The sequence below is a fragment of the Myxocyprinus asiaticus genome, chromosome 8 (genome assembly GCF_019703515.2).
Source record: "Myxocyprinus asiaticus isolate MX2 ecotype Aquarium Trade chromosome 8, UBuf_Myxa_2, whole genome shotgun sequence".
In the NCBI taxonomy this organism is placed as follows: domain Eukaryota; kingdom Metazoa; phylum Chordata; class Actinopteri; order Cypriniformes; family Catostomidae; genus Myxocyprinus; species Myxocyprinus asiaticus.
The window spans coordinates 46,178,209-46,197,383 of NC_059351.1; the positions used below are offsets into that span (position 1 = coordinate 46,178,209).

At 37.2% G+C, this 19,175-nt stretch overlaps 1 protein-coding gene across 1 annotated transcript in view; it reads left to right on the forward strand.

Annotated features, from left to right (window-relative positions):
• Positions 1-1,151: 1,151 nt before the first annotated feature.
• Positions 1,152-19,175, forward strand: part of LOC127445306 (VPS10 domain-containing receptor SorCS3-like) — a 424,873-nt gene continuing 406,849 nt past the window's right edge. The window contains exon 1 of the mRNA XM_051705291.1: positions 1,152-1,920. Coding sequence (XP_051561251.1) covers positions 1,219-1,920 — 702 coding nt within the window. The 5' untranslated portion in view covers positions 1,152-1,218. The remainder of the gene's footprint in view (positions 1,921-19,175) is intronic.

Sequence of the window (19,175 nt, forward strand, 5' to 3'; positions counted from 1 at the left end):
GTACCTAATAAACAAGTACTAGTATCTATTGAATAAGTACTAGTATCAAATGAACAATTACTAGTATCTAATGGAATAGTTACCAGTATCTATTGAATAAGCACTAGTATCTAATGAATATGGAACAGTATCTAATAAATAAGTACAAGTATCTATTTAATAAGAACTAGTACCTAATGAATAAGTACTAGTATCTATTGAATAAGTACTAGTATTTAATGAAATAGTTACTAGTCACTAAAAAATAAGTACTTGTATCAGACAAATAGATACTAGTAAGTTTTAGGGAATAAATGTCAAAACAGCTTGCCATATGTGGTCATCCTGTCTCTGCTGAAGAAAGGCAGCCTGCTGAAGCAGCCCATGCGAGCTGATCTGTGAGGACTGTTGGTTATCCATGCTGAGCTCCTGCAATTTTGTCCTTGTCAACACAAGTGCGCCTTGTCTGGCCACAGCATCCCCGTGCGCGTGGATGACAAGAGAAAAAAATAAAACCGTGCGCGTTCTTATGCCAAACCAACCAAACCAACCTGATCTCCCTCTTCTTAGTGATACATTACGCAAAAGAAACAACACATTTTTAGGAATGCATTTTTTATTTGTATTTAATTTTATTGGTATAAAGATAATTCCATAAGTTATGCTACGTGGCTTCCGCCGATGTTATATAGCCTAGTTTGCGCACATGAAGTCAGTGTTATCAGCTGTGCAAACAGGACAATGTGTCTGAAGCAAATAATAGCCTAATAAATAAATATTAAAATAAATAAATAAAAAGATAAATGAGTAAATATTTTTTTTATTATTATTATTATTCTGAAGCAGAAACCTAGTGATTAAGGTTAATACATTTGAGCATTAACAATAAGAATGAGAGTATATATAATAAATAATAGCCTAGTAAATATAATAAAACATTATTATTATTTTTTAAATTATATTTGTACTACTTAAGTATATATTTATTATATTATTATTTATATAAATAATACGCACGCTGTCACTATGAACCCCCCCCCCCCCCCCCACCGACGCAGCAACGACTTGGCTTGGATTCAGTACCTCCCTATGTGCTGCCTCACTCCATCACATCCCCGAACGTGAGCGGTGTTGCTGAGGAGCACTTCTTTAAAACCCCGACACTTCACTGGAGTTGTTTCCCTGCGCGTTACAGAGTCGGAGGAAGGGGAGAACCATTCCCCAAAATCTATTCTAACAATGGAGACCAGTCTGGGCTTTTTCCCTGGCTCACAATTTACTATTTCTACCTGGCTTATTCTATCCTCCTTATATTTTTTTCCACATGTAAAGGCTGATATAACTTGCGCACCATGCGTGTCGCCAATGCAAATGTACAACGGAGGAAATGTGCATTTGCGCGACCCGCCCGATCTTGGGAAAAATCCAAGACAGGATCAAAAGAAACCCAAAATGACAACAGATCTTTACCCGAATATTGGAGTACCCGATGGAAGCGCGGTGGATGATTTTCCTGAATTGGAAAGGGACGCGAACGCAGAGGAGCTCAATTCCCGTGCGCCTGTGGAGAACTTCACCGAGTCCGCTTTGGACGAAGAATTCTTTTCGGATGAATATATGGGAAGTGAATCCGAGGTAAATCAAGTGGACGCCGCTTTAAGGAGGGTCCAAAGAAGCGTTCCGGAGCAGCCCGAGTTTGTGGAGAGCGCACGGAGGAGCGGTGATGCCCGCACGGAGGAGCAAAGAAAGAGCACTGTTCTGCGACTAGACAGGCAGAGTAAACGTGCCGAAGTTCGCTGGAACAGGGATGATGATGAGGAGGATGGCAAAGTATCGGATTCCAGACCAGACGAACCCAAACTGACCAGCAGCACTTTTGCACTGGCTGGAGACTCCGCGCACAACCACGCAGTCGTTTACTGGTCCGGCAAGAACAGCAGCGTAAGTCCGCAACATCCAATTCCACTTGGCTGTTTCAATGTGAAATATCACCCCATTCTAATATATAACCCCCCACTTTTATCACAACCATGGCATATGATGCTGAATTCAGGAGTCTTTGTTGTCACATTTTGCTATGAGGGCTCATGTCAACTTCAGTTGTTGTCACTGAAATAACGCACATCTTGAGTCACCATGGTGTCATTTAGGATGTGTTACCCCAATGCGCCCTGAACATAAGAAAAACGTTTAAAGAACATAGTGTTGATCATCTGTTTGTAGCACATGAAGATCTGATGCATAATATGATCTCTAGAATTGGAATTTCATGCATTATTGCCATGAAAGTCTTTGATATGCACTTCTTGTATTTATTTTTATTTTTATTTATTTTTTACAAAACTGCATTGAGGTGAATCGATTGTAGGAGGAAAAGTCTGCAAATATTAATTTAAATATGAAGCATCCTCAGCATTGTCAGTAATCATTTTCCGCTGAAATGGTTTGCTTGTAGAGAGAGCAGGTTGTTGGCTGGATCCTCCTGGACGCAGCACTGTCTGTTGCTCACTTAGGTGCGAGACAGACAAGTGTTGCCTGAGATTTTTTGGATTGGCAAGATAGCAGACTTCAGAATACCACTTCTTAATAATTCAGAGATCTACCTATTTGAGGCAGATGAACCAAAATAACCCTGTCCTTAAATATGGAAAGTAAAAATAACTGGAAACTTGTGCTTTAAGGAGATCTGGATGTTCTTCGGATTTGTGGTTCACAGGCAGGTGGTGTTTGATGATAGTAGAATGGAGTGAGATCTGAGAGAGAAAGAGCAGAGAGAAAGGCAGATTAGTTCTACCATGTTTAAGCCTGTTTTTTTATGTCTTTGCAATATAATATAATATAATATAATATAATATAACAAATACATCTCAGGTATCTATACTAACCTCTCAAAAATAAAGATTGTTCCAAGCTATTTGTGTCACAATCAAATTAATTTAAAGTCAACAGGCTCTTTTGCTATATCTTTGAAATAATTTCTCCAGCAGTACGAGGAGGGCAAGTTATATAAATCAGACTCAATTAAACATCCCCCTGTCCAAAGCCCTACCGACTCAACCTTATCAAGCGGACCACCTCATCCATTGTCTTTAGATGTTGCACAAGAAATGCAATAAATCTGAAGAAATAGCCCACAGTTTTCGGACCCAGTCCAGGCAATTTACACCCGGCTTTATTAACTTGTTTAGTAGCTGTCAGTAAAAGTAAAACTGCAGCAATTTTGGGGAAGGGTTACTGTCCGTCAGGTCCCCTCCCTCATTCCTGTAGCTGTAAATCTCCCATAATTATCTTCAAGACTGAGGCAGCCATTTTAAAAGATTCTGTCCTGTTCAGGGACTGCCTAATCGAGCATGTTTTCCCTGCTTGCATGCCTGCCTGAGAGCTTTGTCTTCATTTGCTGGAGGTTTTATGAGAGATGAATGAAGAGTTCAAGGACAGTTAGCGGTATTTTTTATTTTTTCATACCCTGTTCATGAACAAATAATTTCGTTTGCATACTGTTATGGAGACCAGTACAGTTTTTTGTGCAATATTTAATATAAACAGTAAACACATCTCTAGATCGCAGCTCTAGAGTCCCAAGCACTATATTTTCATTACTAATTCTTCTGGAGGCACTTATACAATGCATATCAAAAGTTTGGAAACACTTGACTTAATTATTTTTCCCACAATCTTAAACCTTTTGATCTAAAGGTTTATGCTTAAAAGCTTGAAATTAGTTTAGTAGATAAATACAAATCATGCCTACCTATGAATCTCTTTACAAAAGAAAAAAAAAATGATTGAAAGGGATGAATTGAAAAAAAAAAAAGAATCTTCCCTCAATAAGTTGGTTGAGAGAATGCCCAGAGTGTGTAGAGGTGTAATCTAGGCAAAGGATGCCTACTTTTAAAAAGCTAAAATACCTTCACCCTGTGAATTTGGCAAGACAAGATTGAAAGTTCTTCAGCTGAAATCGGTCTGTGCTTACTGAGATTCAAATCACTGCCCACAGTGGCCAAAGCAAAAAATAAAAATAAAGGTAATTTCTGAGTGAAAATGCAACTTACGATCTGTGCTCACCATTGTTTATATGAAGAGGATTACTTCCTGATTCCCATGGGACCAGAACCTGTGTCTCTGAAGTTGATCGCATTCAGTCAATTCAGGTATCTCATCCAATTAAAATCCAGCATCTTCTTGATAAGCTCTCCAGCTGTCTTTCATTGCTCATTATGCCGTGTTATTTTCTCCCCACCACTTTACCATCAGTTAAGGTCTTGTCCTGCTGTAAGGGGAAGTTCCTCTCCCCTGCCATCATAGTCGTCCTGCAGGATCTGACGGATCAAGCGAGAATCTGAGTGCTGAACCGTAGCACTGGGCTTACGCCAAAGGAAAATATTTTCTCCCTCTATCCATGATTATTCACATTTATTCAGAGTCTCTCTGGTAGAAAGAAATGTGTTCACAATTTAATGAATGCAAAAATGTCTGATGGGTGATGACGCTACTCAGTAATTTGACTGAATGGAGTTGATTTCAGGGTACATGAACCTTTGGAAGCAACATGGGGCCTGTCAATCCATTAGGCATCATAGGCAGCCACCTAGGGCATCACCATAATTGGGGCGCCGCCCCACCAAATCCGATTAACAGTACTGAGCCACATTTAACGTTCCTCATGCCTTTTATTACCTCAGAAAATTTGTTTGGTCAAATTGGCTTGTTGGTGTCCCCTAGTGCCGATGTAAATAAGCGGCAGTGTGTGCATGGCTGTATTAAGTGCAACACGACACTCACCACCGGTGGTTTTTTACATTTATTTTTAATAAAATTAAAAAGTACATCATACTTATCAGTCATCACCGTTGGTGTGTCTGTGTGACTGTGAAGTGTGTGTGAGAGTCAGTGATGATGATTTTGTTTTTTTACGGCATTATGGACGATAATGATCATGGCATAATTTTTATGCTAATGCTGCTAAAGTATTACTGGCAGTAGCAATCAAGATTGTTAGTTGAGATGCAAAATGAAGCGACAAAAACCATCAGGAGCTCAATTTTGAAAAAAGAAGAAGAGGCAAAGCATGAAAAAAACAAAAGTAAGCTTATTACAATTTCTATATCATTTGTCATTTTTGTGGTGTTAAATTATTTAGATAATGAATTTACAATGAAGACCGGGATTGGTTGACTTTTGTCCAACTTCTGTAAAAATGCTAATGGTTAAGCACACCACAGAATGATTTTTGCTTCCATAATAAGATGCTGTTATAGATGTGCAGTATCTGAATGTTTGACTTGTGTTACTAAAAAGTTCAAACCTGTTCAGTCGATGAAGTCACACACTCTGATAATTTGTGCCAACAACAAACCCCAGGCAGTCTCCCCTAATATATTTAAATAATAAAGACGATTATTACTAATTATTACTGTGCTGTCCGCAAGCAACAAGCTAGCTATTTAAAAGCAAAGCCAGTGATCTTTTAACTAGTTAGCGCTGACTGAGAATACAGCAGTTCTGCAGTAACAAAGAACAACATGTTCTAATTATGGAAATAGCTATGGCTATGCTTTTAATAGTAATGACTTACAATTTCAGATACTTTTTTAAAGTACCTGGAAACACCTGATAAAACTGGAAAAACAAGTACATCTGTCTCAGATCCACAGATGCCAGCTTCCACAGGTGAGGAAAAACTTGTTGTACTGTACACCATAAAAGCATGCAAACTGATGGCCTAAGTAAAGTGGACTATACTTTGCAAGTTGTATCTAATTAGTCATTAAAACTTTCTATTTTTATTCAAGCTTACTTGGATTTTTAAAGGCAGTCCATTTGCATGCTTTTTAAAATTAAGTTGAACTAATTCAATTTTACAGTATAGTAGATTAAAATGTAATTTAATGTAAATGACAAAACTGAGGAGTAAAATAAAATAAAATAATAATAATAATAATAATAATAATAATAATAATAATATATATATATATGCAGTTGTGATAGTCAAACTTTTCTTCCTTCTTTCTTTTCTTTTCTTTTCTTCATCATCATGAACTGTAAAATTATAGAATCAACCGAAGGAACATCATGTCTTGAACCTATATCCTCTTCTGAAGATGAGAGCACATTAATGACATTTGACTCCACAATGCCACCTTGCCCAGGTATGTGTGAAAACACAAGAAATATTATGTGTGAAATATTTCTCATGTGTGATTGTATTGTACATAAGAGATATTATGAAACTCATTCATGTGAACGCAATGACAAATATAATGTTTGTTCCCTGGACCCTGCAGAAGCACCAGAAGAATTCCTGAAGGCTGAGGAATCCGCTGGGCAAAGTTTGGCCACTTTAATTTTGCAGAGATTGGAGAATCTTCAGATTTCCTTCGATGACTGCAGAGGACAGTCATATGACAATGGTGCAAACATGAGGGGCAAAAACAAAGGAGTTCAGGCCAGGCTACTGCAGAAAAATCCAAGAGCTCTGTTTGTTCCACGTGGGGCTCATACTTTAAATCTGGTCATTTCAGATGCTGCCAAAAGCTCAAAAGATGCCACAGGATATTTTGGTGTCTTGCAGAATCTTTATTACTTGTTTTCTGCCTCTACACAAAGGTGGGCAATACTTGAAAAACATATAAAAAAGACTCTCAAAATGTGATCAGACACAAGATGGGAGAGCCAGGTGATGGCTATTGAACCTCTTCGATATGAGGCAGCAGCTGTGAGAGAGGCATTGCTTGAAATACGGAGCCAAACCAAAGACCCAACCATCAAGATTGAGGCCCAGTTTCTGGCTAAGGAAGTGGGGTCATTCCGCTTTTCAATTTGCACAGCGGTCTGGTATGACCTCTTAAAGAAATTCAACAGGTGAGCAAAGTTATGCAGCATGAAAAAATCCAGCTAGATGTATCAATCAGTCTGCTTAAAAAAGTAGATGCAGCACTCCAGACATACAAAGCCACAGGCTTTACAGCTGCACAAACCTTAGCAAAGGAAATGTGTGATAACATTAACGTGGAGGCAGTCCTTTCACAGAAGAGGCTGATGTCTACAAGGAGGCACTTTTCATATGAGGCTCCTGATGAGCCAATCCAGGATGCTTTAAAAAATCTGGAGGTGACTTTCTTTAACCAGGTTGTTGATGTTGCCATCTCAGCCCTTAGGGAGAGATTCCAAACTCTTGGAGATGTTGGCTCAATGTTTGGAGTGATTATTAACTTCCAAAGTCTACCAGATCAGGATGTGATTAAGCAAGCAGAATCCCTTGGACAAACCGTAAGCTTTGAAGGTCTGTCTGATATTGATGGGAAGGAGCTTGCTCGTAAATTGAAAAGCCTAACTGACTTGCCATCAAGCAACATGACCGCCCTGGAGATGCTGGACTTCATACAAGAGAAGCAGCTATCAGAAATTTACCCAAACCTGTGGGTTGCTCTTCGGATTGCAGTGACTCTACCAGTCAGTAGCTTCAGCGGAGAGGAGCTTTTCAAAACTGAAACTTATCAAGATATGCTTATGGTCAGCTATGTCACAGGAGCATCTCAGCGGTCTGGCTGTGATTGCCATTAACCATGACATTGCTGGTCTAATCTCATATGATGACATTATTAATGATTTTGCAGCAAGGAAGGCCAGGAAGGTAAAATTTCTAAAAGCACACATTACTTGAAACAAATGCAGGTACAGCACAGTGTTTAAATTACAGTATATACTGCATTGTTATTTTTGTATTTTTATTTATGTTTATTATTATAATTTTTTTATTTATTATTATTTAAAAAAAATCTTAGCACTTGCTTTGTATTGAGCATATAATAAGGTAAATTTGTTTTTATATTCTTTTTTGTGGTTATACCTACCTGTATCCACGATGGCTATTTATTTGTAAAAATTTGCTTTATGTTATTATTTTTTATTAGTGAAGTAAATAAAATGTTATTGAGTATGAGAAATGAGTGTTGTATAATTTTTATTTTTGTGGGGGGGGGGGGGTGTTGAGGATGAATCTCGCCTAGGCACCAAATGGGCTAGGACCGGCACTGAAGCAACACGTTGATTTCCTACAGTACTTCCCATATTTGCATTTCTGTTATTTTATAGTTCTGATGAATTTACTATTATTTAAAAAATAGAATATAGTAATAATACAAATTGAGCTTGTAGTGTATGTATATTGGTATTTTATGAGCCAAATTTCAGCTTCTCAATCATGTTGAATGATAGTCATCATATTTTATTTTGATCTATGATTTTAGTTTAGTGCTAGTTTCAGACATTCTTCGAAGTTCAAATCTGTCTTCATGTGACCCATAAACCAAGTTCATAAATTCTCCATATGAATGAGACACATTAAAAAGAGTGACTAACTAGGTGGAGAGAAAAATCCACTCCACTAGAGCTTAACACTGGCGTTTTCAGTTTTACATCACTTATTTATATATTTCATGATTCACACGTCCCATCAAGCTTTGATGTCAGGCATTCAGGAGGAAAATAAAGCATCAGATTTGCATAAGATCCAAGTTGTTAGCCTGGCATGCACGAATGGATTCTGAAATAGTCTTCATGAAGACTGGGTCATTCTAGACCATAATGTCACATTCTCCAAGGATCTCTTTGAAACTGCAACACCTCAGTGAATATCTAAGCAAAAAAAAAAAAAAAAAAAAAAAAGGCGTGAACTGCTGTGGTAAATGAGCTTTGTCAAATAGTTTCCCTAGAAAGATGTGCTGTCATGTTAGTGGTGTTATGCAATTTGCTTAAATTAGGGGACAATGGAAAAACTTTTGGCATTAATTTGTTTAAATTTAAAACAAGACCCAGTTCAGTATTTAACTATTTATATTTATGCATTTGGAAGACACTTCTGGCCAAAGCGATTTACAGTAAATTCAAGGTACATACTGGATTAGTAGGTGAGTTCTCTGCACTGTAGAAATAGTTTAGTCTTTCATTTAACTTGTTCCAATCATTTCAGTCATTTCTACTTTAGAGTTTCAACTCGATTTTCATCATTAGCAAAATTCATGGATGACAAAAAGTGCAATTAACTAATTTCATCAGGTTGTAATTTTGGCACTACTGACACATTTAAAGCAGCAATTTAACTTGAGTTCTCAATTTTAGTGGCTTGAATTGTGTTTGAATTGACATTGGCAATGTTAGTACATTTACTTCCAGATGAGCTACATGAACTAGATTTATCTCTGTGTCTACTTTTTTCTTTTCAGGGCTATCTGGATGTGTGTGTTTCTTTTATATATATATATATATATATATATATATATATATATATATATATATATATATATATATATAATAATTATTATTATTATTATTATTATTAAAGGAAAATTTTACACCAAAATGAAAAATGTGTCAACATTCTCAACCTCACAAAAAGTGAAAAATGTTAACCTCAACCACCTTTTACTTTTGTTGTATCATTTTTCCATACAATCAAAGTGAGAATGTTGTCATCAAACATGGTGGAGATTCCTTGGCATGTAACCTCAGGGAGTCGCATCCCATTTTGTTGTGAATCCAGATTGCTGTGTGAATTGGGGTGCAAATGGGACGACGGGAGAACAGTGTTGAAAGTCAAACCATCTGTTCTGCTTGTATATGATCTTTACATTTCTGGAGTCATGTCTGAAGAGATTTGCCCTTTCTGTGTTGAATTCTTTGCTTATAAAATGGTTGTTTACATTTAGGTGATTTTTAGGTTTTACAAGTTTCTGTCTCAGCAGGATGAATACTGTGTTTGTCTAAGACTCCAACCGTGTATAGACAAGGATACTGTCTGTTCTGCTGTCCCATTTGCTTGTGGGTCTGGTGTCTCTGTTGGACTTTCTTAGTTTGTTGATGAAGGCCCAGTTGGGGTACCCACTAGTCTTTTTGAGTGGGTTTTCTGTACTTTGATGTTCAGAACCCTGCCTTCTTTAAAGCTGTGTGTAATGTTTTAATGGTCAGATATATTTTCCAATCCCAACTTGATGTCAACCTGAAATCAAAATGTACTCTGTTCACTTTTATAATATGTGTTTCTGGTCTTATTGTGAATGATTGATCTGTGCACTCTATTCCAAAGAAAAAAAAAAAGGTCACCAAAATGTAGGGTTGAACGATTAATCGAACTAAATATCAAAATCGCAATTTTACGTAGTGCAAGGACTGCTATTTCATTAAATAATTGGTTCCGAACACGCTGCCTGCTATGAGCGCAGGTCTGTTTTGACTGTAGTGCGTAGTGTTTTCTTAAGTGCATTAGAGTTAGTATATTTCAAAATCCAATTTGTTATCTTGTACACACTCCTGTGTGACACCTCTTTAAAATTGCTTAAATTTTTTTGACACTTTTGACAATTATAAGCATAATAATATACACCAATCAGCCACAACATTAAAATCACCTGCCTAATATTGTATAAAAGTGTCAAAAGAAAACAGTGCCAACCCGCATCTCAGAATAGCATTCTGAGATGCAATTCTTCTCAGCACAATTGTACAGAGTGGTTATCTGAGTTACCATAGACTTTGTCAGTTCGAACCAGTCTGTCCATTCTCTGCTGACCTCTCTCATCAACAAGGCATTTCCGTCCACAGAACTGCCGCTCACTGGATGTTTTTTGTTTTGTTTTTGGCACCATTCTGAAAAAATTCTAGAAACTGTTGTGCATGAAAATCCCAAGAGATCAGCAGTAACAGAAATACTCAAGCCAGCCCATCTGGCACCAACAATCATGCCATGGTCCAAATCACTGAGATCAAAAATTTGTTTCCCCCAATCTGATAGTTGATGTGAATATTAACTGAAGCTTCTGACCCATATCTGAATGATTTTATGCACTGCACTGCTGCCATAGGATTGGCTGATTAGATAATCGCATGGATGTTTGTTGGTGCCAGACGGGCTGGTTTGAGTATTTCTGTAACTGCTGATCTCCTGGGATTTTCACACACAACAGTCTCTAGAATTTACTCAGAATAGTGCCAAAAACAAAAAGTATTCAGTGAGCAGCAGTTCGGTGGACAGAAATGCCTTGTTGATGAGAGAGGTCAACAGAGAATGGCCAGAATGGTTCGAACTGACAAAGTCTACAGTAACTCAGATAACCGCTCTGTACAATTGTGGTGAGAAGAATAGCTATTCTGAGATGCGGGTTGGCGCTGTTTTGGCAGCACGAGGGGGACCTACACAATATTAGGCAGGTGGTTTTAAAGTTGTGGCTGATCGCTGTATCTTTTAAGAGGTATTTTTTTTCTTATTAATCAGGTGCTATTTTCAGTGGGCTGTAATCCAGAACCCAAAATTCTCATTTTAATGAGGGAACATGTCCATATTTAGAATGTGTTTCACACGAAAAGTGCTAATCAAGATATTTCTATTCAAATTTAACCCATCCTAAATCCTCAACTTGTAAATATGTTATTGTATATTATCAATACAATGTGTACAGATATCTATAGAGTATGAATAAATAGATATGTCCTCTCTTCAATGGTTTGCTACACCAACACTTCACTTTTAAGCACACTTCAACGTTTAAAGCACCCAGGCTAACAGTAGTTCATCACCAACAACTCAAGAGTAGATTTTTGCTCCCTCCTCAACAGCATTTCCCATTCCTGAACATGATGTAGTTGCACTAATGCTTTGTAAAGTGGTTTGTTTATTTAGCATAGATGCTAATTACTAGTAAAAGAGGCTATGGAATGTCATAAATAATTTAGCTAACCCAATGTAATATGCCCTCCAACCTCCAATTAGTGTTTACACATTTGTTTCCCGGCCCTTTTTAATGCAGCTGAGGTCCTTCTGGTGGGAGCTGTTGGTACAGTAAGGGGATTTATTATTTTGCCGTAGGAGCCAAAATCCAGGCTGACATACCAAGATCTGTGGGCAATATCATACTCAACTCCTAAGCACAAATTATTACTTTAGGATACAAAATGAAAATAAGTGGAACATTTTAAAGCTGTATTATTTATTTATTTGTTTGTTAATAAAATACCTTTTCTACTGTTTCTATACTATTAGAAATGTTTTGTCAGGTAACATACAAATGTGCTTAATGTGGTAACATCTAAATTTACTGATTTTATTCAGATTGATCTCATAGTGAAATTAGAAACAATAGGTTGACTATCCCTTAGCTAAAATCGGTCTGTGCTTACCGAAATTCTAAACACTGCCCCCAGTGGCACAAGCGGTAAGTGTTGTTGGGCATATATGGGCACGTGAGCTCCATTTTTTAGGTGTACAGGCTGTGATACAGTGAAGATGAATGCACATTTTATAAATGTACTCCCCAACACAAACCCCAAACCTAAACCTAATCAGAGGAGTTAAAATATAATGTTAGAGGGGAAAATGCAGCAAAAAGGTGCACAATACGACGATACTTGAACAAAAATTAGCTGCATGGTTGAGTTGCCAGAAAGAAGCCAATGCCACAAAAAAAGCCCAGTTACAATATGCCCGACAACACCTTGACAGGCCTCACAGCTTCTGGCACACTGTAATTTGGAGTGATGAGACCAAAATAGAGCTTTATGGTCACAACCATAAGCGCTATGTTTGGAGAGGGGTCAACAAGTATTGTGCTCCTTGAAACAACCACACCATCTTTTTCTAGAGCAGCCTGTATTTCTCCTGAGGTTACCTGTGGGTTTTTCTTTGTATCCCGAACAATTCTTTCTGGCAGTTGTGGCTGAAATCTTTCTTAGTCTACCTGACCATGGCTTGGTATCAAGAGATCCCTGAATTTTCCACTTCTTAATAAGTGATTGAACAGTACTGACTGGCATTTTCAAGGCTTTGGATATCTTTTTATATCCTTTTCCATCTTTATAAAGTTCCATTACCTTGTCACACAGGTCTTTTGACAGTTCTTTTCTGCTCCCCATGGCTCAGTATCTAGCCTGCTCAGTGCATCCACGTGAGAGCTAGCAAACTCATTGACTATTTATACACAGACACTAATTGCAATTTAAAAAGCCACAGGTATGGGAAATTAACCTTTAATTGCCATTTAAACCTGTGTGTGTCACCTTGTGTGTCTGTAACAAGGCCAAACAACAAGGGTATGTAAACTTTTGATCAGGGCCATTTGGGTGATTTCTGTTATCATTATGATTTAAAAAGGAGCAAAACAACTATGTGATAATAAATGGCTTCATATGATCACTATCCTTAAATAAAAGACTTTTTTTTTTTTTTTTGCATGATCAGTCATATTTTCAAAATCAATGCCAAAATTTCACAATTTCTGCCAGGGTATGCAAACTTTTGAGCACAACTGGATTGCTCATAGAATTCTAAACTGCCAGCAGTAGGTGAAGCATCTTACTATTCCCTACCGAAAGAGGGCATTGACCGCCAACGGACGAAACTCTCAAGATGGCCCAATGTGCTGCATTTAACTGCGAAACAACGTTCACTAAAGGATGTGGCATAAGTGCCCACAGGTTGTAATGTATACGATTCTCTGCCTTCATAGAGTTTAAAAAAAGTTCTGAGATCAGTGATTTTTAATAAAAACGACTAGCTTTGTGTTGATATTGTAACTTGACAGTACCTCTTTAGAATAAATCCAGAAGAGCCAAATATAAAAATGCAGTATAGTATATATACACAGAAGTTCATATGCAGTTTATAGTATATACATGAATTTACCTTTACTTAATGTAATTATCCCATGCATTTGCATTCATTTTTGGAATATGCACTCACCAGCTAGTGAGCATTTAATAATTGACCAATCAATAAATCAATATTTCCACAATCCTCTGATCTATTAGATCATAATCAGAAAGAGGTATATTGACATTTATGCACACTCAAGGAAATCATACATATATATTTGTTCAATAACAGAAGCTTCCAAGTACACACACAAATTGACTGTTAAACTGAGCAATACAATAAAAATTTGAAGATATGTGGGGACAAATCTGCTAATGGATTTAACAACAAACCCACAGCAAGGCAATTTAAGTCAGCTTTCAAAAGAATGATAGCAAGACAAGCCATCAGAGCCTGTGGCAACTGTTCACCACTGGATAGCACAGTGGGACTGGAGGCAACACCTTCTGCTATGCTGAGTGACATTCAGCCTTCAGTCTTCCCAGCTTGTCCATGTTCAAAGAGGCTGTGGTGGGGACATAGCAGGCTTTGTAGTTAAAACTGCTATGAAGAAGATTCAGTGCACTACCTGTTTATCAGCACTCAGTGTTGAGAGCTCTTCCCAAGATGAACTTGGACACACACTGATCGACATGATGTCCCGAGGTGGACTTATCAGACCATCAGACAGCGTCCTGAAAGTCTGAAAGACAGCTGAGAGATTTATTCAACAGCACACACTCACAAGGCTCATCTCTGAATTTGACACCAAATTTAAATCCAGGGTCTCCACAAAGGTTCTGTAACTCTATGGTGATTTTGCATTCAAGGAACTTGAGGCACACATGTTCAACCTCGAACCATACAACAATCACATCTATATAAGTGCATTGCAGAAAGCTACACTAACATCAGGCTCCACTCCATTGCCAAGGAAACATGTGCTGCATCACACTCCAAATGGCTTAGGAAAACTCTGGGCAAGCTTGTACTGCAAAAAAATAAAAAAATAAAAAAATAAATAAAAAAAATCAGTAAGATATAAAGATCAGTTCCTACTGTCAGCAACACTCTCTGCAAGAGCCAAGCCCATCCCTAGAAATTAAATTTTTTAAATAATCATCATCATTTTTTTTTTTTATAACAATATGTAATAAAGATAAAAAAAATAAAAATAAAAATAAAAAAGAGATGAGAAGTGTATTATACATATATTACAAGGGATAGTTTACCCAAAATGTAAATTATATCATCATTTATTCAACCTCATGTCCTTCCAAACCTGTATGACTTTTTCTGTGGAACACAAAAGATGATATTTTAAAGAATGTTTTTGTCCATATAATGAAAGTCAATGGTGACCAAAATAAGCAATTTTGCTAACCATTTACATACAAAATACCTTATTTTGGGTTCTGCAAAAGAAGGTCACATGGATTTGGAAGGACATGAGTTTAAGTAAATGATGACAGAATTTTTTTTATTTTTATTATATTCATCAGTTGTATCACCGTTGTTGATCTGTAAATATCCAAAAAAGCTAACTTGGTGAGCTACTGTTATTCATTGTGGTTGTTTTCCTAAGCTAACGTTAGCTACATAGCTAATATTAATTTAGCCTAAGAAAATAACCACAATGAATGTTCAACGTAAACAAAAGTTACAAAACATAATTATGTATTCAGAATAAACGCTTTAAAGCCTGCAAAACATATGTTTGAAAATGTCTACTGATATCTTTCCTCAGTTTCTTAAACTTGTTTCTTTTGAGGTAACACGTGCACCGCTGAAGATAATGCTGCTGCAGTAGAGAGTAACATAACACGCTCACACTTACAATAAGCAGGGTAAAAAATTGAGAGTCCAAATAAATAACTAATTACATGTATAGGAAGATTGCATTGTGATGCTGTATATGCAGACTTATTTTCTTTTATTTTTTAAAGTGACTGGAGGGGTAAAAATTACTCACCAAAAACAGATGATTACCCATCAAGACCCATAGGGAGTACAGAATGTTAGGTAATACAAAGATGGTGGCGCAGTAGCTTCACTGTTGTGACGTCATGATCAGTCCAGTTATATATATAGATCAGTGGTTTCAACACAGGATCTGAACCCAGGTCTACCACATTGCTGATGCAACGCGGATCCACCAGGGAAGGTTAACATGCTGGAGCCGATCCAAAAATATCTGACAGGAGATGGCGCTTGTCAGTGAGTTGGTATAATGTGGCCGATCCTAGGGTACTCTCGGAAACAACACGCTGACTTCCGGTGCGATGTTGTTTTATTCAGGTGAGAAATGCTATTACCTAAATCAACCTGACAAATTAAGGTTACACCAACAAAAGTAATTTTTATGATTTAGATCAAGAAAAAAAGATCATTGAGGTAACAATTGCAGGTTACCACTTTTTTCAGTGTATTAATTTGCAGAGACTACTAGTTAAGTTTTGCTCTATTACATCTCAAACATTGCTCTCTATATTTGAGCATGTTCACCATCCTGACATCACAATATTGGCTCAACCAATGGCATGAATTTGGGGGCAGGGCTATTTATTTGTCCGACCGATAACTATTTATTCTTTTTTCATATTTATTTATTTATTTTACACTGGTCACACTAGTGGCATATACGTCTCACACTTCACCTTTAAATATTAGAGGCCCTTTGTGAAGAATTCAATGATTCAGCAGCATTATAAAACACTGAAAATGTTAGGGCACTTTTCGTCACAATCTTTTCTATTCAGAACTGTAGAAAATTTAATTTCCTTTTATCTAACTCTGCGTTTATACTTCATTTATCTCTCTAATATTAAGCTCTCCAAGTGGTGCATGGTGGGACATAGCATACCAACGTATCAGCCACATCCCCCTCCATCATAAAAGCATCATCCACTGAATGAGCTTGGTGAAGAATCAGTTTACAAGCCGCCTAAACGTAACCATCATCTCCATTGTTAGGGACGACAGAGACATAGTGGAAGGGCTGGGCTCTCTCGAGACGAGAACACTCCGGCATAATCACACGCTTGGTCGCTGAACCCAAGCAAGCAACAAGGGTGTCTGTGAATCTCCCTGTCCTCCTGTGCTAATTACACTGATATAACAATGTCAGATGTGATTTTAGTTTCATCTCTGTTGCGTTAAACACTTTGTTCTCCACTGGGTTGCTCAGGAAGTCTCTCTTTTGCTCTCTCTTTCTCTATATCCCTCTATCTCTTGGCTGTGTGACAGATCAATACTCTGAGGTAGATTAAAATAATACTCTGCTGTGATATCATCTATATATCTCTTTGGATTCATTTGAAAGCTGCACTCAGTATTTTTATTTATTTTTTACTCAAAGAGTTTTACCTTTAAATAAATGAATAGTACTTTTAAAAAATGAACTACGATTTTCCATTATTCTCTCACGTGAACATCATTTCACTGGAGTTCTCCATCGCTCTTACATAATTCATCCATTGCACCTGTGACATGATCGCTTGAGTGGGAATACTACTATATGGTCTTGTAATTGCATGTCACCAAGGTTGATTTGAACAATAATTTCACAATAATTTGCACCTACTAATGACATAAATCTTCCTAAGGTGGACATTGTTTGAGACCAGGGACTAAAAACGGTTCAAGGAACAAAAAATGAAAACAAACTAAACGTTTGGCAGAACTTAACCAAAAATGGGAACAAAGTGATCTTCAGTTGTTCCGGAGTGAAAATGTTATTTTTAAATTCTGGTAATGGGTTATAACTGGTTAATTTTGTTCCGATAATTTTTTCATGAAACCAAAGGTTAAAGGGTTTGTCACAGTAAATATTTGGACCTACACCACTTCATGTTGCCTGAAAAAATTGAACATGTGCTTTGATCCTGAAGAAAACTGCTGCATCACACATTTCTTTGCCTAATCCTGCTATAGATGTAGCATTCTACCCTTTTAACAGCTATGTATAATTATATATACTCTACATGCACAGCTAATCCAGATAAAATGAAAACCTTATTAGAGGTAAAAAGTATATTCCTCAGTTGTTTCCAAGTCTTCACTGAATTATTGTTAGATATGATGCATTGATACAGATTTGATGCTGCCAGGTTTTGAAATTAAAATTATGCTTAACTGTTAATTAACTGTATGCTTGTTATGTTTTCTATGCTGATATATCCATCACACAGGGGAAAAATTGCTTATATTTGCTTATTTTGGTGAGGTGAGTGGCTTATTTCGGGCTTGTTTTTCCAGACCAGGTTCCTTGTTTCTCTTGCGAGATCTTGCAACACTGCAACTGGTATTACACCCACCCCTTAGCACATAGTACTGTCATTTTAAAAAAGAACGTAATTAACCATTCTTTTACTTTGATCTAACTGGTTACCATTTGGAAAGGAGGCTGCAGAACTTCTGAGCCGGAAAAATACAGTTTTTGCTCAGAACGAATCGGAATGAAAAACATTTCATTTTTAGTCCCTGTTTGAGATTGTGTTAATTGGGTTAATTAACATTCCAGTATTTTCAATAATAATAAGACTCAGAGAGTCTTATATTAGTATTACTTAGTATTAAAATGTTTACAGATGTAGCTGATGATAAAAAAAAAAAAAAAAAAAAAAAAAAAAAGTGTCAACATAATCTTTTTTTTCAAAATTCTATGTCGGTACTTCAAATGTCACGAAAAACTAGTTTGGAAACTCTTTTTGTGGAGAAAAAAATGGCATTACGCAAAAAAATAACGTGTCACATGACAGAATTTACAGCATTTATGTTAGACTTACCTGTACAGATGAAAAACACAGCTGCATCATGGGCACTTCCAGAAGTGCCAACGCAGTTATCTCATGTCATGCACCTGTCATTGACAAGTGCATGGAAAACAATGGATGGCCACCTTCTGAGATGAATGTAGCCATCCGTCGGGGGAAGAATGGGGATGTGTAAACCTGTGGCACATGGTGCGCCAAGGAATTACGGTGCACAATTTTATTGGCCTCCGCTACAGTTGGCTGCCTGATATAATGGCGCATCAATTTTTCTCTAAAAGCTGTGCACACAGCATATACAAATCGATGGATGGTCATTTTACTTACCCAGAAAGTTTCCACCACTACTCTGTACTTTGCGATGGTGATGGGCACAACATCAGTACAAGTAAATTGGCACAGCATCTCAAACATCACCCGTGACATCCTAAAATGTTGCAGCAAGAGACTTGCTGTGAAGTGTCTCTCTAACAGATCCTCCCAGAATGCCATGCATTGTCGCTCCCAGACCCATGGGCTTAGTCACATTAGGGCGTTTAATTTCAGTCCTATCAGATGAACAACTGTTCCATTTTGGCATTGTCTTCTGATATTTCCTTCTATTGCAATTATTTGTGAAATTACAATGACAGTACGCTGGCCATTTTCAATGAATTGTCTCAATACTCTGTCCATTTTACCAAGATTTGTGGACAAAATTTGGGGACTTCTGTGTACCAAAAGGTACACGATTTGCAAAATACACAATTCTGTATGGAAACAGCTTAAGGGCTGATTTCTTTTGAGATAAACCAAAATGTATG